Source organism: Bubalus bubalis, chromosome 21, assembly GCF_019923935.1.
Source record: "Bubalus bubalis isolate 160015118507 breed Murrah chromosome 21, NDDB_SH_1, whole genome shotgun sequence".
NCBI lineage: Eukaryota > Metazoa > Chordata > Mammalia > Artiodactyla > Bovidae > Bubalus > Bubalus bubalis.
Genome location: NC_059177.1, coordinates 15,473,836 through 15,496,870, shown reverse-complemented (window position 1 = coordinate 15,496,870; position 23,035 = coordinate 15,473,836). Strand labels below are relative to the sequence as shown.

General features: G+C 41.4%; 1 protein-coding gene across 18 annotated transcripts in view; it reads left to right on the top strand.

The window, feature by feature from the left end:
* The first annotated feature begins 1,065 nt into the window (after window positions 1-1,065).
* The window catches only part of ANO10 (anoctamin 10), a 216,592-nt gene continuing 194,622 nt past the window's right edge, over window positions 1,066-23,035 (top strand). For 6 of the 18 annotated variants that reach the window (XM_044933541.2, XM_044933543.2, XM_044933545.2 and 3 more), the window contains exons 1-4: window positions 3,103-3,253; window positions 13,387-13,539; window positions 16,774-16,971; window positions 18,080-18,214. In XM_044933541.2, the coding sequence (XP_044789476.2) occupies window positions 3,199-3,253; window positions 13,387-13,539; window positions 16,774-16,971; window positions 18,080-18,214 (541 nt within the window). In that variant the 5' untranslated portion in view covers window positions 3,103-3,198. Of the gene's footprint in view, window positions 1,342-3,091; window positions 3,254-13,386; window positions 13,540-16,773; window positions 16,972-18,079; window positions 18,215-23,035 lie in introns of those variants that run through there. The other 12 variants (XM_044933550.2, XM_044933552.2, XM_044933551.2 and 9 more) reach the window with 7 other exon arrangements.

The window sequence follows — 23,035 nt, the reverse complement described above, 5'->3', positions numbered from 1 at the left end:
GAGATGGCTGGATGGCATCACTGACTCGATGGATGTGAGTCTGAGTGAACTCCGGGAGTTGGTGATGGACAGGGAGGCCTGGCGTGCTGCGATTCATGGGGTCGCAAAGAGTCGGACACGACTGAGCAACTGAACTGAACTGAAGGTAAGATGGTGGGATGGACTGGAGAGCATGTATTAAAGAATAGTTAGAAAGGGCCTCGGTGAGAAGATGGGATTTGATTCCAGATTCCTGTGAGGGAAGGAAGGAAATAAATCATCTCCTTAATTAACAAAGAGCTTTGAAAGCAGAGGGAACAAAACCCCAGGGCACAGATCCCGAGGTGGGAGGTGGCAAAAGTGGTAGAGGGTGTCTGGTGAATAGAGCAGGGAGACTAAGGTAGCTAGGGTGCAGAAAAAAGGGAGAGTAAGAGGTTTTCTCCGAGGTAGGGGAAGGCGGGGCTAGGAGGCTATAATCTATAAGATATTTGGCTGTATTGGATATGAAGTTTTAATAATATACTGGATTTGGAGTTTTCATTACCTGAAAGTGAATTACAACTAAAATGAGACTTACATTTGAAAGTGACAAGAAAGTTGGATTCTGGACCTTCTGTGCTCACTCAGTCGTGTCCGACTCCTGGCAACCTCCTGGACCACAGCCTGCGAGGCTGCTCTTGTCCATGGAATTTTACAGATAAGAATACTGGAGAAGGTTGCCATTTCCTTCGCCAGGGGATCTTCCCAATCGGTGGCTCGATCCCGCATCTCCTGCGTCTCCTGCATTGACAGGAGAATTCTTTACCACTGAGCCACCCGGGAAGCCCCAGTTTGAGCCTTAAGAGACAGAAAAAGAGGAAAATGTGAAAGGGGCATATTTCTTTAGGGGTCGCCGTTGGACTCTTGGAGTGACAGCCCAGTCCTAGGAGGCCCCGCCTCTCCATTTTGGTCCTGCCCCCGTCGTGCTGGACAGCCCTGCGAGGCCCCGCCTCTCCTTCCGTGGTCCCGCCGCCACGCGGAGTGACAGCCCCAAAGGCAACCCTTTTCTTAGCAGCCTCAGCTTTCATTGCAGGCGACAGCGGGGTTTGGCTCGTCTAGCGTTTCTCTGGGGCAGCCAGGTCTCTCCCCCGGGGGTGACTCACCGCGAGGCCCCAGCGCCAAGCCCCGCCTACCCCCACCGCGGCCCCGCCCCGCCTGCGCGAGATTGCGTCTCGGCCCCGCCACGCCCGCCACAGCCAGCGCTCAGCGGCGCCCGCCTCGCAGGCCCCCGCCTGCCTCCAGCCCCGAGAGTTGCTCGCCGGGCCTTCGGGACTCGTCGGCTCTCGGGCCCGCCCCCGAAGACGTGGAGCGCTGAGGCGGCGGGTGAGTGGGGTAGGGGGCCTGCGACCCCTGACACTCGGCGGCCAGAGCCCAGGTCGCTGCGGGTCGTTGAGTGTGGGCTGCCGGGCGGCGGCGCGACGCTTCCAGGGACTCCTGGCCGCCACCCTTCCTTCCCGATGTACCTTCCGGGGCTGGCAATCCGGGAGTGGGGAAATGGGACCGGGAGGGACGCCGAGGTTGGGTATTTTTCGAGTCGGGGAGCGGAGCGGGGAGGAGTGCAGGTGGGAGTGGCATTCGCAGGTTTGGACGCTGCAGAGGGCCGAGGTTGGTCTGAGGTGGAGGGTTCATAGAAGAAATCTGGTGAGGTTGAACTCTGGTGGCTTGTGGAGGCAGGATGCGGGGGCTTGAGGTGTTGCAGACCTATGGGGAATGAGGTGATTCGGGGTGGAGAAGTCGGCGAAGCCCAGTGAAGGGCGTTTTGGGGAAGGACCAGCTCACGGGGGCCGGTGATTCACGCTTCCGTGGACAGTCGGAACGCGTGTGACCCCAGCCAGCTTGTGAGTTCTGCTGTTTCTCACATTGGGGTGATCGAGTTTCCAGGCTTTCAACAGGGACACATCGTGCAGCTTAAATAATAGATGCAAATCAAGGGTAGTGCCTGGGACACCTGAGAGCTGTGACTGAACCGGGTGCTTCGCCTAATTTACCTGGATCCCTGGCCGCGCCAGCGTTGATGGGCGCTGTCTTCTGTAAAACCCTATTCCAGCAACCCAGACCGTGTATGGAGGTCCCACCCTTACAGAGTTCAGAGTTGAGGTTTATTCGGACTGAAAAACATCACAAATATTTAAAATATTTTAAATCGTGTGGAGTTTTAATGTTTAAAAATCGAATCCTGTGGGGTTTAAAAAAAAAACAACTTAAATCTTTCTTTTGTGATTACTTTCCATTTAAAGTTACATGGAGCTAGAGAACTAGATGTTTTCTAACAGTCCATTCTGTGAGTGTGACAGACAATTGTAAATTAACTGTGGAAAGTAGATCGTATCTGTTATGACCAGATATTGCTAAATTGTAGAACTGCAGATGAAAAATGAAATTGAAAAGACCCTAAAATACTGGAAAGGGAAAGAAAAGTCCTGGTAAATTGGAAAGCATGTGCACTTAAAAAAACAAATGAACAAGCTAAGTGAAACTTTTCTTCATTGTAAGAAAACTCAGAAGATAGAGAAAAGTATAAGGGATGAACATTAAAACTCCATGTTATGTCACCAACTCTGATATTTTGATGCAATTCTTCTTTATTTTTATTTTTTTGCATAACTAAACGTTTGGTGGTTTCGACACTAAGTCATGTCCAACTCTTGTGACCCTATGAACCGTAGCCTGCCAGGCTCCTCTGCCCTTTGGATTTTCCAGGCAAGAATACTTGAGTGGGTTGCCATTTCCTTCTCCAGGGGATCTTCCCAACCAGGAACTGAACCCGAGTCTTCTGCACTGCAGGCAGATTCTTTACCGCCTGAGCTACCAGGGAATTCTAAATAACTAAATGTACATATTACATAATTAGGGTCATATTGTTTTACTTTGTGTTTTGGTTTTTTCCTTTTGTATTTTTAGCATTTTCCTGGATCATTGAAAATTCTCCCTAAATATCTTCGTAAATGATGGTGTGTTCATCAGGTGAATTCATTCTTTTATCACTTAGGAGCGGTTCAGCTGTGTGCCAGGTCTTGTGCTTGGGGAGGAGTTTCAGTGTTGCTCTAGGTTCTCAGACATTATTCCAGCCGAAAGAAGCAGAAATCTTGACAGTGTCTGGGGTGCTAAATGTAGACAGACTATTGAGTGCAGCATGTAATCAGGTCTGGGCTGCTGTGACCAGGTCGTCTTTATGGCATCATGTCTCAACTCTCCCACACCTTTCTGTCAAGTCCTGAGGCCGGGAGGTTCCCAGGTATGTGCCTCAGGGAATGGGCCTCAGCATCTTCCCTGTGTTGGGGGTGTCTGTGTGGAACTCTAGTGAGGGGTGGAGGTGTACGGTGCTCAAGTTCCATTCTCAGATCTGCCCACATCTTAGCTGACTCTGAGGGGCAGCTGCCCTAGGTCTCAAGGGGGACTGTCTCACAATTGCTCTCATAATTAACTACCTGCCGAGGTTTTAGAGGCTGTCTCTAAGTTGTCTTAGACCTCGGGAGCCCTAGGAGGGGTCCTGTCCCTTTTCTTTCTAGCACTGGCCTTTATTTTATTTATTTATTTATTTTTTAACTCTTTTTTTTTTAATTTTATTTTATTTTTAAACTTTACACAATTGTATTAGTTTTGCCAAATATCAAAATGAATCCACCACAGGTATGCATGTGTTCCCCATCCTGAACCCTCCTCCCTCCTCCCTCCCCATACCATCCCTCTGGGTCGTCCCAGTGCACCAAATTGCAACTTTTCTCCTAGGAAATCTCTCTCGTCTTCCAGCTTGATCAGTGTAGCCCTTCAGTTTTCTTTCACTGACATGTTCCTGTTCTACTTTATGACTGAAAGTAATTTTGTCATTTTGATCAGAGCTTCTCCTTGAGTCTGACGTAAGGTGATTCCTAAAGACAGCCTTGTCCATTTACTTATTATTAATCTTTGAATTAATGATAATTCCATTGACTTTTATTCTTTACCCAAACTCAAGAAGAGAAGTAAGGGGTTGTTATTCTTTTTTTTTTTTGATCCTTGATAAAATATGTGAACACCCCCCGCCCTCTTGGTTGAATCACAGTGAGTTTCTTTGCGCACGTGCATTTCGGCCACCATGTGGTCAGGATTTCGCTCTTATTATAGGCAGGTGATTCCAATAGCTAACATAAAAGCAACCAGGAGCCAATTCCTTTGTAGGTCTCCTTTAGCCCTGTGTGCAATTCAATACATGATAAAGGAGAAAGAGTTTGGGATGGCTGTCTACTGACCCTGTGCCGAGGGTATATGGAACCTAGCTGCTCTGTGTCGTGTAGTTATTCCTGGGTGTTGGCCTGGCCAACTTTCTGGATAAAAGGGGACACTGGCTATGGTAGCAGAAATCATTCTACTCTCTTGTGCCTGGGAAATCTATGTGTTCAATCACTGCCTGTTTTCAGATTGGCCCCAACAGGAACTGTGAGGCCCTCTGCCATGCCCACACTTAAACCCACCATGTCCCCCCACCTGGTTTTTGGTTCCACGTACTACTCAAGTGGTAAAGAATCTGCCTGTGACGCAGGCGACCAGGCTTCAGTCCCTGGGTCGGGAAGATCCTCTGGAGAAGGAAATGGCAATCCACTCAGTACGCTTGCCTGAAGAATTCATGGACAGAGAAGCCTGGCAGGCTACAGTTTGTGGGGTCGCAAAGAGTTAGACACAACTGAGTGACTAACAACATACACACACACTAGTCTAGTGTGCATTGTAACAGTGAAGCCAGCTCCAATTAAGACCCTCTGATGAAAGTGGATTGCAGAACTCGGCTTAGCCCTGGCTGCCGTGAGGTTTCTTATTTTTACCAACTTACACTTGATATCCTCTCTGTTGGGCCCATCCATGTGGAGAGGTGGGTTTGGAGCAGGCCACTGCTGTGGTGAGACTATAAACCAACATTATTGGCTAAGTTCATAAAAAGGGGGAAAAAGGGTTCTTTGCATACGGCATGGTATCATTGAAAGAGTGCTGGATTTCAGTCCTCTTTCTGCTACAATGGTTGTTTAACTTCAGTCAGTTCAGTTCAGTTGCTCAGTCATGTCCGACTCTTTGCGACCCCATGATTGAAGCATGCAAGGCCTCCCTGTCCATCACCATCTCCTGGAGTTCACTCAAACTCACGTCCATCGAGTCGGTGATGCCATCCAGCCATCTCATCCTCTGTCGTCCCCTTCTTCTCCTGCCCCCAATCCCTCCCAGCATCAGAGTCTTTTCCAATGAGTCAACTCTTCGCATGAGGTGGCCAAAGTACTGGAGTTTCAGCTTTAGCATCAGTCCTTCCAAAGAACACCCAGGACTGATCTCCTTTAGAATGGATTGGTTGGATCTCCTTGCAGTCCAAGGGACTCTCAAGAGTCTTCTCCAACACCACAGTTCAAAAGCATCAATTCTTTGGCGCTCAGCTTTCTTCACAGTCCAACTTTCACATCCATACATGACCACTGGAAAAACCATAGCCTTGACTAGACAGACCTTTGTTGGCAAAGTAATGTCTCTGCTTTTGAATATGCTATCTAGGTGGGTCATAACTTCCTTCCAAGGAGTAAGCGTCTTTTTTTTTTTTTTTAATTTTATTTTATTTTAAACTTTACAATATTGTGTTAGTTTTGTCAAGTATCGAAATGAATCCGCCACAGGTATACATGTGTTCCCCATCCTGAACCCTCCTCCCTCCTCCCTTCCCATACCATCCCTCTGGGTTGTCCCAGTGCACCAGCCCCAAGCATCCAGTATCGTGCATCGAACCTGCACTGGCGACTCGTTTCATACATGATATTATACATGCTTCAATGCCAATATGCTATCTAGGTTGGTCATAACTTCCTTCCAAGGAGTAAGCATCTTTTAATTTCATGGCTACAGTCACCATCTGCAGTGATTTTGGAGCCCAAAGCAGTAAAGTCTGACACTGTTTCCACTGTTTCCCCATCTATTTCCCATGAAGTGCTGGGACCAGATGCCATGATCTTCGTTTTCTGAATGTTGAGCTTTAAGCCAACTTCTTCACTCTCCTCTTTCACTTTCATCAAGAGGCTTTTCAGTTCCTCTTGACTTTCTGCCATAAGGGTGGTGTCATCTGCATATCTGAGGTTATTGATACTTCTCCCTGCAATCTTGATTCCAGTTTGTGTTTCTTCCAGCCCAGCATTTCTCATGATGTACTCTGCATAGAAGTTAAATAAGCAGGGTGACAATATATAGCCTTGATGTACTCCTTTTCCTATTTGAAACCAGTCTGTTGTTCCATGTCCAGTTCGAACTGCTGCTTCCTGACCTACATATAGGTTTCTCAAGAGGCAGGTCAGGTGGTCTGGTATTCCCATCTCTTTCAGAATTTTCCACAGTTTATTGTGGAATTTTCCACAGTCAAAAGTTTTGGCTTAGTCAATAAAGCAGAAATAGATGTTTTTCTGGAACTCTCTTGCTTTTTCGACGATCCAGCAGATATTGGCAATTTGATTTGTGGTTCCTCTGCCTTTTCTAAAACCAGCTTGAACATCAGGAAGTTCATGGTTCACGTATTGCTGAAGCCTGGCTTGGAGAATTTTGAGCATTACTTTACTAGCTTGTGAGATGAGTGCAATTGTGCGGTAGTTTGAGCATTCTTTGGCCTTGCCTTTCTTTGGGATTGGAATGAAAAGTCCAGTCCTGTGGCCACTGCTGAGTTTTCCAAATTTGCTGGCATATATTCAGTGCAGCACTTTCACAGCATCATCTTTCAGGATTTGAAATAGCTCAACTGGAATTCCATCACTAGCTTTGTTCGTAGTGATGCTTTTTAAGGCCCACTTGACTTCACATTCCAGGATGTCTGGCTCTAGGTGAGTGATCACACCATCGTGATTATCTGGGTTGTGAAGAGATCTTTTTTGTACAATTCTTCTGTATATTCTTGCCACCTCTTCTTAATATCTTCTGCTTCTGTTAGGTCCATACCATTTCTGTCCTTTATTGAGCCCATCTTTGCATTAAATGTTCCATTGGTATCTCTGATTTTCTTGAAGAGATCTCTAGTCTTTCCCATTCTGTTTTCCTCTATTTCTTTGCATTGATCGCTGAAGAAGGCTTTCTTATCTCTCCTTGCTAATCTTTGGAACTCTGCATTCAGATGCTTATATCTTTCCTTTTCTCCTTTGCTTTTTGCTTCTCTTCTTTTCACAGCTATTTGTAAGTCCTCCCCAGAGAGCCATCTTGCTTTTTTGCATTTCTTTTCCATGAGGATGGTCTTGATCCCTGTCTCCTGTACAGTGTCACGAACCTCTGTCCATAGTTCATCAGGCACTCTTATCTATCAGATCTAGTCCCTTAAATCTATTTCTCACTTCCACTGTAATCATAAAGAATTTAATTTAGGTCATACCTGAATGGTCTAGTGGTTTTCCCTACTTTCTTCAATTTAAGTCTGAATTTGGCAGTAAGCAGTTCATGATCTGAGCCACAATCAGCTCTTGGTCTTATTTTTGCTGACTGTATAGCACTTCTCCATCTTTGGCTGCAAAAAATATAATCAATCTGATTTCGGTGTTGACCATCTGGTGATGTCCATGTGTAGAGTCTTCTCTTGTGTTGTTAGAAGAGGGTGTTTGCTATGACCAGTGCGTTCTCTTGGCAAAACTCTATTAGCCTTTGCCCTGCTTCATTCCATATTCCAAGGCCAAATTTGCCTGTTACCCCAGGTGTTTCTTGACTTCCTACTTTTGCATTCCAGTCCTTTGTAATGAAAAGGACATCTTTTTGGGGTGTTAGTTCTAAAAGGTCTTGGAGGTCTTCATAGAACTGTTCAACTTCAGCTTCTTCAGCATTACTGGTCAGGGCATAGACTTGGATTACTGTGATATTGAATGGTTTGCCTTGGAAACGAACAGAGATCACTCTGTCGTTTTTGAGATTGCATCCAAGCACTGCATTTTGGACTCTTTTGTTGACCATGATGGCTACTCCATTTCTTCTAAGGGATTCCTGCCCACAGTAGTAGATATAATGGTCATCTGAGTTAAATTCACCCATTCCAGTTCATTTTAGTTCTCTGATTCCTAGAATGTCGACATTCACTCTTGCCATCTCCTGTTTGACCACTTCCAATTTGCCTTGATTCATGGACCTGACATTCCAGGTTCCTCTGCAATATTGCTCTTTACAGGATTGGACCTTGCTTCCATCACCAGTCACATCCACAACTGGGTATTGTTTTCGCTTTGGCTCCACCCCTTCATTCGTTCTGAAGTTATTTCTCCATTCATCTCCTGTAGCATATTGGGCCCCTACTGACCTGGGGAGTTCCTTTCAGTATCCTATCATTTTGCCCTTTCATACTGTGCATGGCTTAGTCTCATTGAGTTAGACAAGGCTGTGGTCCATGAGATTAGATTGACTAGTTTTCTGTGAGTATGGTTTGTGTGTCTGCTCTCTGATGCCTCTCGCAATACCTGTCTTACTTGGGTTTCTCTTACCTTGCACATGGGGTATCTCTTCACGGTTGCTCCAGCAAAGTGCAGCCACTGCTCCTTACCTTGGACAAGGGGTATCTCCTCACAGCAACCCCTCCTGACCTTGAACATGGAGTAGCTCCTCTTGGCCCTCCTGCGCCTGCGCAGTCACGGCTCCTTGGACGTGGAGTTGCGCCTCTCGGCATGTGTAACTTCAGATTTTATTAACGTGAAATAATGTGTAGTCTGGGAACCAATTGATCCCTAAGGCTCCTTTTGCTCTAAAAATTCTATCCTAGTCCAGCTTCTGCAGTGGTTTTGCCAGTCTCCTGAATAGGTAACAAGTTCTTTCAGTTTATATGCTTTTGCTGCTGCTGAGTCACTTCAGTCATGTCTGAGTCTGTGCGACCCCATAGATGGCAGCCCACCAGGCTCCCCTGTCCCTGGGATTCTCCAGGCAGGAACACTGGAGTGGGTTGCCATTTCCTTCTCCAATGCATGAAAGTGAAAAGTGAAAGTGAAGTCGCTTAGTCATGTCCAACCCTCAGCGACCCCATGGACTGCAGCCTTCCAGGCTCCTCCATCCATGGGATTTTCCAGGCAAGAGTACTGGAGTGGGGTGCCATTGCCTTCTCCATTATATGCTTTTACCCAAAACTAAACAAAAGAATCTTTTGAAGCTGGGCAACTTCTTGTGTTCAAAGTTAATATGTTTTTAATTTTAGGAGTAAAGCAAAATATTATATTGCATATGTCATTTTATAAGTATCTTTTGGTCTTTACTGCAGTGTATATTTTCCACCTGTTATTGAAAAGCTGAGTCTTCTATTTTATAAACATAGAAGGTATTTGTTTCTAATCATAATAAATGCGTGCTCACTAACATTCAAATTAGGAAGAAAAATGTAAAGAAAATAAAAATTATCATGGATCCTACTACCTGGAAATGGCCAAGGAAAAATATATCTGCCTAATCATTGATGGAATTTTTATTAAATGCACATACCCACCTGTGACTAACGCAAGTGTGTATAATACACAAGTCTGTCATATGTGATGAGTAGGTATATATACACACTTGTGGTTAAGGCTGTGAGCTCTGGCATCAGGCTGTCTGGTTTTGAAGCCCAGTTCCCCGCTTTGCGACTGTGATGTGGACTGTTTTACTTCTTTCATCTCAGTTTTCTCATCTGTAAAGTGAAAACATTGAAGTTCCTTCTTCACGAGGTTGGTGTGAGACTCGTGTGCTTAGTCGCTCAGTCGTGTCCGACTCTATGTGACCCATGGTCTGTAGCTCGCCAGGCTCCTCTGTCCATGGGAATTCTTCAGGCAAGAATACCAGAGTGGGTTGCCATGCCCTCCTTCAGGGGATCCTCCCAACCCAGAGGTCGAACCCAGGTCTCCCACATTGCAGGCAGATTCTTTACTGACTGAGCCAAAAAATGTATAGCCTTGGGGAATTCCCTGGTGATCCAGTGTTTAGGACTTTGAGCTTCTACTGTAGGGGCCATGGGTTCATTCCTGGTCAGGAAGCTTTAGGTTCCTGCATGCAGAGCAGCACAGCCAAAAAAGAAAAAGAAAAAGAAAAACATAGCCCAGTGCTTTGAATGCAGTAGCTAGTGTTGTCATTTTACAGTTACTGTGGATTATATATATTCATAAATGGGGTCACACTCCGCATTTTTACCTTATAGTGTGTTATGAAACATTCTCATGTTAATGGAGTTGGATCTGTATCCTGGTATTAATGATTCTGTTGTATAGTTAGACTTTGTTTAGCCGCTCTCCTGTTTGACGTTATAGGAAAGATAGAAAAAAGACTTGTAATGAACTTCTTTTGTGTACATTTTTTATTATAGTTTTGGTATAAATTCCTGAATATTCATTAGAAGGACTGATGCTGAAGCTCCAATACTTTGGCCACCTGATGTGAAGGAGCCAGCTCTTTGGAAAAGACCCTGATGCTGGGAAAGATTGAGGGCAAAAGGAGAAGGGGGCCACAGGGGAAGAGATGGTTGGATGGCATCATTGACTCAGTGGGCATGAAATTGAGCAAACTCCCGGACGTAGTGAAGGACAGGGAAGCCTGGAGTGATCTGAGTCGGACATGACTGAACAGTTGGACAACAATATAAATTCCTAGAACTGGCAATGTTCTCTTGAGTGGTGTATTTAATACCATTTTTCAGATTGCTACTGTTCTTTATGGGAAGGTGGAATCAACATCTGACAGCAATATGTGAAAATGCCAACTTTTCTGCTCTTGTGCCAGACCATCTGGGTTCTGTCCACTTTTCAACAAATCTGAAAAGGGAAAACATCTCATTGTTACTTTGCATTCTTTTCTTAGTAACTTTGAACATCTTTTCAAGTGTGTTGTCCTCTTTATTTCTTCTTTGTGACTTGTCATTTCAGTTTTTCTTGTATTTTCCTGTTGTTGATTTGTAAGAATTCTTTGTATATCAGAGATTGTGACATTTTGTCTGTAACATATGGGGCATCTTTTTAAGGTTAAGGTCATGCTTCGAGACTGAAAGGAACAAGTATTCACTGTGAATTTCTAGATAGAGCTCAGATGCTTGTTGAGAACTGAAACCTGCCTCTAGTTTCTCAGAAAGATTGTTTTATGACCTGTTGATTGTGAGTAATTCTCACTCACTTTGGTGGTGGTTTAATCACTGTGTGCTACTCTTGCGACCCCATGGGCTGTAGCCTACCAGGCCGCTCTGTCCATGGGATCTCCAGGCAAGAATACTGGGGTGGGTTGCCATTTCTTTCACTTACATTAGGCAGTGCATAAAGGCGGACAGGCTTTGACCTTTGATGCCTGTGCACATATGCCCCATTGAGCCCTTCCTTTACTCTCACATTATCCTCACCATTCCTTCCATCTTTGCTCTTTGCTCATATACAGCCATTCTTCCCATGTCCCTGGTTAGAAACCGTGGAGTCATCTGTGGATCTTCTCCAAGTTGAAGGCTTTCTAGTTCTCAGGCTCCCTTCCCAGAAAGTCATTTTCCCTCCTCAGTTTGCCCCTGCCCCTCTGGTTATTGGCCAGTAAGTTCTTTCACATTTTCTGTAAGCTGCAATAGAAAAACCTGAATGAAGTTTTTGGTCAGCCCAGCACCGAGTCTGTGTGTTAGAATGATTTGATGTATCCTCGCTTCTCAAAGTAAGATGTCGACCTTATTTACTTTTGTACCTTTAGACTCCATCATGACCTGGCCCATAGTCACCCCATGATTAATGTTTGTTGTATTTGATATTTCCATGTTAAAAGATGATGATGGTAAGCCTCTATAGTCTATTGGTAGATTAACCTTTTCCCAAACTTTTTGTTACGAGGAATTTAAGAGGTTCAAAGGAATTGAAAACATACCAGGACAAAAGCCCCCTAAATGTACCAGTTGGGATTTATATCACCCTGACACATAGTCCTCTGCTCAAAAACCTCCAGTGACTTCTTACTGACTGTCGAGTCAGATGTAAATGGCAGCAGACTTTCCCATATGGTTGCAGCTTACAAACATGTTATCACCCTGCTCTGGTCAGGACTTTACCCTCACTTCATTGACTTTGCACGTGTTGTTCCCTGCATAGAACACGCTTCCCTCTTTGCTGGACCATTAACTTTTGTGTATGAGGTATTCTGAGTTCCTGTAGCTCTAATTGCTAACTCTTTTGTCATTCTATATAATTCCTGACCACATTATTGCTATTTGAAGGTGAGAACTCAGTCCTATTTTGACTTGGCAGCTTAGCCTGCTCACTCTCATTTGGCTGATACCTGGAAATAGCATTCCTGGTGTATTTGTAGTATAATTTGCATCCAGCATTAATTTATAATACCTGTGTTGCCCCAAACAAAACTTATTCTCTGTTAGTGAAAAACAAAAGCTTATGAGTCCAGGCCAGTTTCAGTCTGTTTGATCAGCTTGCTGCAAGACTGTGAGTTCCTCCAAAGAAAGGAAAGATGCCCTGTGTTGTTGGTCACGCCTTCTGTGATTGTACCCAATAATCGATTTGCACTTGTGCTTTGGAGTCATTAAAACTTCCATTAAGTACAAAGTTAGAATAAAGGAGTCCAAAGTCTGAAAAGTGCCCCTGATGAGAATCACTGAGTTAGAGAGATTGACATGAGAAACACTTTAAAGGGAGGTCTTTAGGCCTTAGTGACTGATACCATCAGTGGGTCTCCAGCTTGACTGTGACAATTTTCAGGCTTGGTAACAGAGATAAAGATGATACCTCTGAGAAAGTTAGGGACACTGCGAGGGGCAGCTGGTGCTGGGGACATAGACTGCATACCGCAACTTGAAACTGGAGTGTGTCAGCTCCCTGCTCATAATGAATTGGTGACTTATGTTGTATGTTGACAAGGCGCAGTTGCTTTGTAATAGTCAGGACCCTCATTAGGTACCAGTCCATTCCCATCCTCCCTCCCCTAAAACAGAGTTCATGCTCCAGTCGTAACTGATCACTTATATTTCTCTGAGTCTCTTGGCTATTTTTCATCATTATTTTGTAGGGGGCACTCTATTTCCTCTACCTGGGATGCCATCCATTGTCCATCTGGCAAACTCGCGTTCAACTTTCTAAGTCCTGTTCAGGTCCGTCACACCGTCTGTAAATACTTTCTTAGTTCTCTTGTGAGAGTACCTTTTACACTGTTATCCCATCACTTACCTCAATGTCCCCTCCACCATATTCTGATCTGCTTACAGACAAGGGTGGTGTGCCCTTGTTTTTGTACAGGGCCTGGCCCCCACAGGTGCTGTGAACCGTTGGGTGAGCCTGGCATGTGACCCATCTGGATCATGAGAAAATTCCTTTTGTCTAAGAAGCCAGACTTGTGGTGAATTGTGGTTAATTTTCTTTAAGAGAAAATACAGATATAGTCTATATTTGTTTTTTTCCGTGAGAACCCATGTTTACTTCTTATTTTCAGCAGGTTTGTCAAAGATGAAAGTGACCTTATCTGCTCTGGATACTCATGAGAGTTCTTTCACGCCTTTGGTCGTCATAGAACTTGCTCAGGATGTCAAGGAAGAAACCAAAGAATGGCTGAAAAACCGAATCATCGCTAAAAAGAAAGATGGAGGTGAGCAAAATAAATATTACTCCGATTTAGTCATGCCCACTTGAATAAAACTGTATTTACAAATGTGTTCCACAGTTTTCTGGTTGATCTATTTTTAAAATTCATGGTCATTTCTTTGCTCTTTGTTCTATACCTAGGACTTGAAAGGAGGTCTTAAGTCAACGTTAGGTTGTAAGTCTCTCTTAGACCATAAACAACCTGAGTGATTTTGTTCACAGCTGTAAACTCTGCACCTGTATACAGTACCTGGTGCATAGTGGGTACTTAATAAATATTTGTCAAATGTATGAATGTCTTCGCGTATTCTTTGTGTGTTGGTTGTGATGCTAAGAGGAACAGAAACATGTCTCTGCCAGCAAAGATATTACTATCAGGGTAAGGAGACTGAATGCTAGATCCAGGAGGTCAAAGGAGTAGGCAAAAAGCTGATGAAAAAGCTGTTACAAAACAGCGCATGATACTTAAAAATGAGTCTCATAAGTGTACTTGTTATGAAAGTAAACGGAAGGAGGAAGTGATGCTTGGTGATGCTTTTCAGTGTGGTAAGGGATGACTTCATGGAAGAAGCCAAAGTTTAACCCTCAGCTCTCTGGCAAAAAGGGGGCTGGACCTGGGAAGGAGGTGGAGGGCATTTTACACGAGCAGACGCTTTGTTGTCCTTGTTCAGCCGCAGAGTTGTGTCTCAGCGACCCCATGAACTGCAGCACGCCAGGCTTCCCTGTCCTTCACTATCTCCCTGAGTCTGCTCAAACTCATGTCCATCGAGTCAGTGATGGCATCCAGTCATCTCATCCTCTGTCATCCCCTTCTTTTCTTGCCCTCAATCTTTCCCAGCATCAAGGTCTCTTCCAGTGAATCGTCTCTTCACATCAGGTGGCCAAAGTATTGAGGCTTCAGCCTTAGCATCAGTCCTTCATCAGACACTTCATAAAACTACAGAAAACACCCCCTAAAAGTGTCCAGGAGGTATATACCTCTGAATAAAAGGAGTTCTAGAAAGGAAACAGAGAAAAAGGAGAGGAAGAAATCATCAAAGAAAAACTCAGGACTGGTGTATGCTTTTTCAGATTGAATGGGCCCATGCAATGCCCAGACTGGCTGAAACTGGCGTATATGATTGGAATGTTTCAGAATCCTGGGGACAGGAAGACACTACGGACTTCCAAAAAAAAGAAACTAGGTCAGAAACACTGGAAGCTAGAAGGCAGTGAAGGAATATCTTCATTTCTGAAGGAAAATGGTTTCAGTCTAGAATTCTGAACTCACCAGCTGCCAACAAAGTGTGAGGGTAGAGTAAAGATAAGATCTCTGAAAAGATGTTGTTATCAGACTCTTTCTCATGACAGTGTATTGAGGGAAGACTTAATCAGTTAGCTTGGGGGATTGAATTATCAGTAAGTATATAATAAACTAAGCACATTATGAAACAAGCTAGATACCAACTTTTGGGAAAATGGTAAGTTGTAGGAAAGGAAAATCATAACACATTGTAAGGCTCAACTATAATGTATTTAGCCATAATAATGAAAGTACTGTTGATGGAATGAAAAGGATGATATAATGATACTGTGAGAATGGTGGGTAGAAATGAGGGAGGTGGGTTGGAAACAGAGTTTAATCCTCATTTGCCAAAGTTTAAAAAAAAAATAGCTCTAAAAGCATGTTGTCTGGTGACATGAAAACAAATCCTAAAGGAATCACATGAACAAATCATTGCTTCAGGGGTGGGGGATTGTGATGAGAGAGTGCTCTTTTTCAGAACAACATTCATGGTTCTCTTCATGGTTCTCCATGAAGGTTATAGCAGTTTTTGTTCCCTAGCCATGTCTGAGAGTACCTTCCCTACATGCTGTGTCATTTGGGTCTTTCAAGCAAGAGATGCCAAGTGGGATTTAATGCACAGGAGGTTTGTAGAGAGGATCTGTAGAAAGATAAAGTAGAAAGGAGCAGGCTTAGACAGTGATAGCCTTCTGACTTTGGTGCGTGTCTGAAGCTAGTGAAAGGAGAGAGGAAAGGAAGGAGACTTGGATAGGAAAAGCCTCAGACTGTAGCATGGTTCTGAGAACATATTAGCCAGGCTCAGCATTGCACAATGGCTTCATTCCACTGTCCTGTGGGGTTCAGCCCATGGCCTAGGTGTGGGGGTGCTGCAGCCAAAGGGGGACAAGCAGATGGCTGTCGGTCAGCTCTGCTTCTTACAGCAAATTCTTTGGAAGGGAGATCTGGGTGGAGTGGAGCACTTTCGTGGCTAACACCCCCACCATCTATTTTTTCAATCTAACTTGATTTTTGTAGTGTGAGAAGTGAAAAATAACATATTGGTGGTGTTTTGCATTTATCTTAATATGGATGACATTAAGGATTTTCTGTTTAAGAGCCATTTGTGTTTTCTTTAAATTGAATAGATCTTTTATTTGTTTTTTAGTTAAAGCCTTTAACACCTCTGTTGTAAAGTACCTAAATAATAATGCCATAGCAAGTTAACCTTACTAACCCCCTGGGTAAGTAAAATATAAGTTCTGTTCATTATCCTGTTCCATCTGATTGGTATTTTTATAACTCCTGTCAACACTTCATACAGGATAAATAGTAAAGATATAAACATACCTTAAAAAGTCTGATGTAGATAGAAATTAAAAATTAGGAAAAATTCCTTTTTCTACAATCTTTTAAGTGAAATAATTACATATACAGTATCAAGTAACAATATCTACTTTAAACCTAATTGAATGTATTAATATTTATGGGAAAAATCATTGAAAAATTATTTCACTCTTTATTTTTCAGTATTTAACATTCACACAATCTGTAATCTTCTATAATTGTGTTACATTTGTTGCATTTTTATTGGGATATTTTATTTCAAATTAATTTTCTTAAACTTTTGTATTTTTTATATTATATCCTTTTGCTTCATATTTTTACTTAGTGCAATTTTATATTTAGAGCTAACAAATATTTTATTCTTGTCTAATATCTACTTCTAATTTGAGTAACTGACAAGCCACTTACTACATTTTCCAGTTTTGGCATTTATTTCAAAAAGCTATAAAGAACTGCCTTCCCCAACTTAACTTTTATTTATTATTTATTTGGGAGATGGATTTAAATCATTAATATAATTTATTTGCCTTCTGCTAAACTAGAAACAGAATACTTACTTAAAAGGCTTTCATATTTAAAACTTTTATGTTTATCAGTTTCTAAGATTCTGCTCATCTTTTGTTTCCGAAGGTGCTCAGCTGTTGTTTAGGCCGTTGTTAAATAAATATGAGAAAGAAACACTAGAAAATCAGAACTTATATCTTGTCGGTGCCTCCAAGATTCGATTGTTGCTGGGGGCAGAAGCAGTGGGATTGGTAAAAGAGTGCAGTGATAACACCATGAGAGCCTTCACGTATGGAACCCGACACAGCTTCAAAGATTTTGATGGTAAGTTCCAAGGTTGTTTCTATCAGAATCAATTTATCAAAAGGAAGTCTTTGATGAACAGATCAGGGGACAGCAAAGTTTTTCAGTAAAGGGCCTGATAGTAAATATTTTAGGCTGTGTGGACACTATGATCTGTCATAGTTATTCAGCACAACCTTTGTCCAGCAAAAGCAGCCTACAGCCTAAGAAGCAAATGAATGAGGCTATGTACCAATAAAATTTTATTTATCAAACCAGGTGGGATCAGGTTTGGGGTTGCAGATTTACTTTATAACCTCTGGAATAGATGAACATAAACTAAGATGACATATGTCACTTATTTGTATAATTCTAAGTCTTAGAATGGTGATGTTCATTAGATTGATATAAGTAAGAAGCACAGTAGTATTTCATATCCTGTAATCCCCTATCCTGCTTCTGTTCTGGCCTCAAAGGGGGGGGTTTCAGAAGAGAGTGATTTCTGGAAAGAACTGTGAAATCCAGGATGGCTGTGAAAGCAGAGTGGGAGGTTGCTTTCAGAACTGGTCCCTTCCAGGGCCTTTCAGAGTTAGAAGATACAATTGGACTTCTTCAGACTCAGTCACTCTGGATTTTTATATATTGGTAAATAAATGATTGAGGTGAAATTCACATTTGAGGGGATTCACCTGTCAAAAAATGACACTATTTTCTTATCAGACTTTCTTCTTCATTTATGTGAGGGATGTTGGATTCCACAAGGAAATTGGCCTGGGCTTGAGAGTTTGGAAGAGAATTTGCCTTGTAGGCAAACTTCAGATCCATTCCTAATTTAAAATATTGTTAAAATTAAAGAATATATTACTTTCTGTTCATTTCAGTTAAATGAGGGCAAGCAAGTGTCTACCATTTGGTTGTTTGAACCATATAATCATTAGCGTAATGATTGAAGAACTGTATTATGTGAAGGCATTACAAAATATTTTTATTCTTATATCCTTTTCTATGTAATTTTTATTACTTGGATTACTCTTTATGGTAATTACTTATTGTCTATACCATTATTTCATAATCCCAGTTTATTTGAATATTTTAGATTTTATTTTGGCTAATACTGAGAAAATAATTATGAATTTTTGTTTTGTTTTAGATGATAATGATGATTTCCTCGGCATGGCAGAACGTCAATTCATTATCAAACATGAACTTGAAAATCTTCGAGCCAGAGATGAAAAAATGATCCCTGGTTACCCCCAGGCAAAATTGTACCCAGGAAAATCATTATGTGAGTCATTGTATCAACTAATTTCATGAATATACATTCTGCTGCTGCTGCTAAGTCGCTTCAGTCGTGTCCAACTCTGTGCGACCCCGAGATGGAAGCCCACCAGGCTCCCCCGTCCTTGGGATTCTCCAGGCAAGAACACTGGAGTGGGTTGCCATTTCCTTCTCCAATGCATGAAAGTGAAAAGTGAAAGGGAAGTCGCTCAGTTGTGTCTGACTCTTAGCGACCCCATGGACTGCAGCCTACCAGGCTCCTCCATAATGCAATTATATTTTGCTTAGTATATGTAAATAACAAACTATAATGACTTTTTCCACCCTTACTGAAAAACTTACACAACTTTACAATAATTTATTTTTTCACCATTATATATTTTGCCTTTAGACCCTTCATGATATTGTAGCTTTAGATCAACTTATTTGTTCTTTATGGTTCTCAACTTCTTCTTTATCAAGGTTCACAGCATTCAGTAAGCTTAAAATTCAGTGTGAATGCATTTGCATATTACTCAGTTAAAATTAGCCAAGTTTACCGTATGCCCAGACATTATAGTGTAATGAAAATCTGTAGAGGAATAAAAACTAGACACATGGTCTTTTCCTGGAGCCTTCTTCCCATCTCCTCTCATCTCACTGGGTATGAACAGATACAAACATAAAAAGACTTAAGAGTCACAGTGGGACATCATACCTGAATGCAAATTAGCAGTCTGTAACTTTCTGATTTTGTTTAATTCTGTTTGAATGAAAATATCAGTTTGTAGACTGAAAGTATTTATGACATGTAATTCCAAATTTTCCTGAAACCCAGATAATAGCAAGGCCCAGAACATTTTTGCTACCTAAGAAATTCTTTTAACATATCAGTTTTTGTGTCCCCAGTCTCCTTTCCATGTAATAGTCAGTGTCATCCAGAAGGACGGACGCCCAAGTCAGTCCATATTCAGACTTTCTCACTTGTCACCAGATAGTTTGTTTAAACCAAGATCCAATCATAGATCACTCTTTTGTTATTATCTCTTAAGTTTCTCTCTTTTTTTTAATGTGCTGAAGTACATATAACATAAAATTTACCATTTCCAAAACTTTTAAATGTACAGTTCACTGGTATTAAATACATTCATAATGTTTTACAGCCATCAACACCGTCCATCTCCACAGTTCTTTCTGTCTTGTGAAACTGACACTCTGTATCCGTTAAATAATCACTCTCCCACCTTGTCTTGATATAAGACCTGGCAACCGCCATTTTACTTCTGTCTTGACGGTTTTGACTGTTCTATGTATCTCAAATAAGTGATATCACACAGTGTTTCTCTTTTTGTGAGTGGCATATTTCACTTGGTGTAATGTCCTCCAGGTTTATCTTTGTTGTAGTAGATGTCAGAATTCCCTTCTATTTAAGACTACCCAGTGTTCCATTGCATGTAGGTACCATATATTGTTTATTCATTCCTTCATCAGTGGCTGCTTGGGTTGCCTCCACTTTTTGGTTATTGTGAGTAATGATGTAATGACCATGGGTATACACATATTTCTTTGAGATCCTGCTTTCAATTCTTTTTGGTATATAACAAGAAATGGACTTCCTGGATCATATGGTAAATCTATTTTTAATTTTTCTGCAGTACTTGCATCCTGTTTTCCACAGGGACTGTACCATTTCAGATTCCCACCAGCAGTGTACAGCATTGCAGTTTCTCCACTTCCTTGCCCACAGTTATTATGTTCTGATATTTTGATAGTAGGCATCCTAACAGGTATGAGGTGCCATCTCATTGTAGTTTTTGACTTGCACTTACCTAGTGACTGTTGATACTGAGTATATGTCTTCTTTGGAGAAATGTCTATGCATGTCCTTTGCCTATTTTTGAATCAAGTTTTTGTTGTGATTGTTGAGTTTTAGGCATTCTCTATGTATTCTGGATATTAATCCCTTATGAGATATATGCTGTGCAAATGTTTTTCCCCAGATGTTTTCTCCCATTCTGTGGGCTGCCAGTTTTTACTTTGGTGATACTCTCTTTTGATGCACAAAATTTTAACATTTTCCTGTACCGTTGGTTCATATCTAAGAAATTATCACCAAAGACACCATCCTGAAGCTTATTCTCTGTGTTTTACGTTAGGAACTTGATAGTTTTGGATTTTATGTTTAGGTTTTTAATCCATTTTAAGTTAATTTTTGTGTATGGTGTTAAGCAACTTCATTCATTTGCATGTGTATATCCAGTTTTCCTAGCACCCATTTGTCAAAAACTATTCTTCACTCATTGAGTCGCCCTGGTACTCTTGTAAAAATCATTTGACCACATATGAACCCCACATAGGGTTCATTTCTGAGCTCTCTATTCTATTCCTTTGGCCTGTATAGTCTGTCTGTATGCTAGTATGACACTGTTTTGATTATTATGGCTTTGTGGTAAGTTTTGAAATAAGGAAGTTTTGCTTTTGTTTTTTAAAATTGTTCTGGCTGTTTGAGTTTCCCTGAAATTTGATACGCCTCTTAGGATGGGTGTTTCTAATTTTGCAGAAGACATCATTGGGATTTTGGTAGGAATTGCATTGAATCTGTAGATTACTTTGGGTAGTATTGACATTTTAACAAGATAAACTCCCATGGATATGGGATATGTCTCTATATATGTTTTATTTCTTATAGCATTGTTTTATAGTTTTTATTTGTATAATCTTTCAGCTCCTTCTTGTGTGTTGTGTGTTAGCAGCTCAGTCATGTCTGCTTTGTGATGCCAGGGACTGGAGCCTTCCAGGCTCCTCCATCCATGGGATTCTCCAGGCAAGAATACTGGGGTGGGTTGCCATTCCCTTCTCCAGGGAATCTTCCTCACCCAGAGATTCAACCTGGGTCTCCCACACTGGAGACAGATTTTTTACCATCTGAGCCACCAGGGAAGCCCTTCACCTCCTTAGTTAATTCCTAAGTATTTTATTCTTCATGATGTTATTGAAAGTAGAATTGTTTTCAAAATTATCTTTTCAGATAGTTCATTGTTAGTGTATAGAAATGAAACTGATTTTTAGGTGTTGACTTTGTGTCCTGCTACTTTACTGACTTCATTTATTGGCTTTGATAGTATTTTTGTGGAAATTTTAGGGTTTTCAACATTTAAGATGATATCATCTGTGAACAGAGACAATTTTACTTCTAACTTTTCAGTGTTGATGTCTTTTATTTTCTTTACTTGCCTATTTGCTCAGGCTAAAACTTCCAATAACATGTTGAATAAAAGTGATAAAAGTGGCCATCTTTGTCTTATTTCAGATTTTAGAGGAAAACTTTCATTCTTTCACCATTCAACATGATGTGGGTTTTTTTTTTTTTTCTCCCCTTCATTCTGTTAATGTGATGTATCACATAGATTGATTTTAGTATATTGAACTATCCTTGAATTCTCAGAATAAATCCCACTTCTCATGGTATATAATCCTTTTAACATGTTGCCGAGTTGACTTTGCTAGTATTTTGCTGAGGATTTTCGCATCATTGTTCATAAGGGATATTGGTCTATAGTTTTCTCTTCTTGTAGTGCTTTTGTCTGACTTTGTGTCAGGGTAATTCTGGCCTCATAGAGTGAGTTAGTAGTGTTCCTTCCTCTTAAATTTTTGGGGAAAATTGGAGAAGGATTGGTATTAGTTTTCCTTTAAATAGTGGTAAAATTCACCAGTAAAGGTATCAAGTTCTGGTTTTTTCTCTGTCATGAGATTTTTTTTTAGTTACTGCTTTATAATTATGAATCTGTTCACATTTTCTCTTCCTTCCTGATTGAGTTTTGCTATGTTTTGTGTTTCTAGGAATTTGTCCATTTCCTCTAGGCTAGCCAGTTTGTTGGTGTGCAAGTATGCATAGTATACTCTACAATCTTTCTGATTTCTTTAGAATCAATAGTAACGCACCCATTTTCATCTCTGATTTTAGTAGTTTTATGTGGTCTGTTTTTCTCAGTTCATCTAGCTAAAGATTTGTCAGTTTTGTTGATCTTTTCAAAGAACCAACTTTTGGCTTTTGTAATTTTCTCTGTTATCTTTCTATCCTGTTTGATTTATCTCTGCTCCAGTCTTTTTTTTTTTTTCTTCCTTTTGCTAGTTTTGGGTTTAAATTACTCTTCTTCTTCTAATTCCTTAATAGTAAAGTTAAGTTGTTATTTGAGATCTTTCTTGTTTTTAAATATACGCATTTATTGCTGCTAACTGCCCTGTTAGACTTGCTTTCTCTGTGTCCCATATGTTTTGGAATATTGTGTTTGGTTTTCATTCATTTCTAGGTATTTCCTAATTTCCCCTGTAGTTTCTTCCTTGACCCACTGGCTGTTTCAGAATGTGATGTTTACTTTACACACATTTGTGAATTCCTCAGTTTTCCTTCTGTTATTGATTTCCAACTTCATCCCGCTGTGGTCAGAGGATACTTTTTATAATCCATATCTTTTTAAATCTGTTGAGGCCTAACATATGGTCTGTCTTGGAAAATGTCCCGTGTACACTCGGGAACCAAGAGTGTATTCATTCGCTACTGCCTAGCTTCCCTGTAAACTGCATTATGTACTTTCCTCTGTCTCTGAGTTAGTCATGTGGCATAGATGCTTTTGCTTGCTCTCCTTTTTGACCTGTATGACTTTTGGGAGGTGTCTAGAAACTTGAATGTAGGTGCTTATCGTTCCTCTTTGTCTGCATTTCCAGTTATCTGTGTATGACTTGATGTTAATTATCTTGTAGCAGTTTTTTGTTGGACATATCGTCTTGACTGTGCAGATTAAAGATTACCATGATTTTAAAAACATTTTCTTCAGTTACCTTTGAAGAG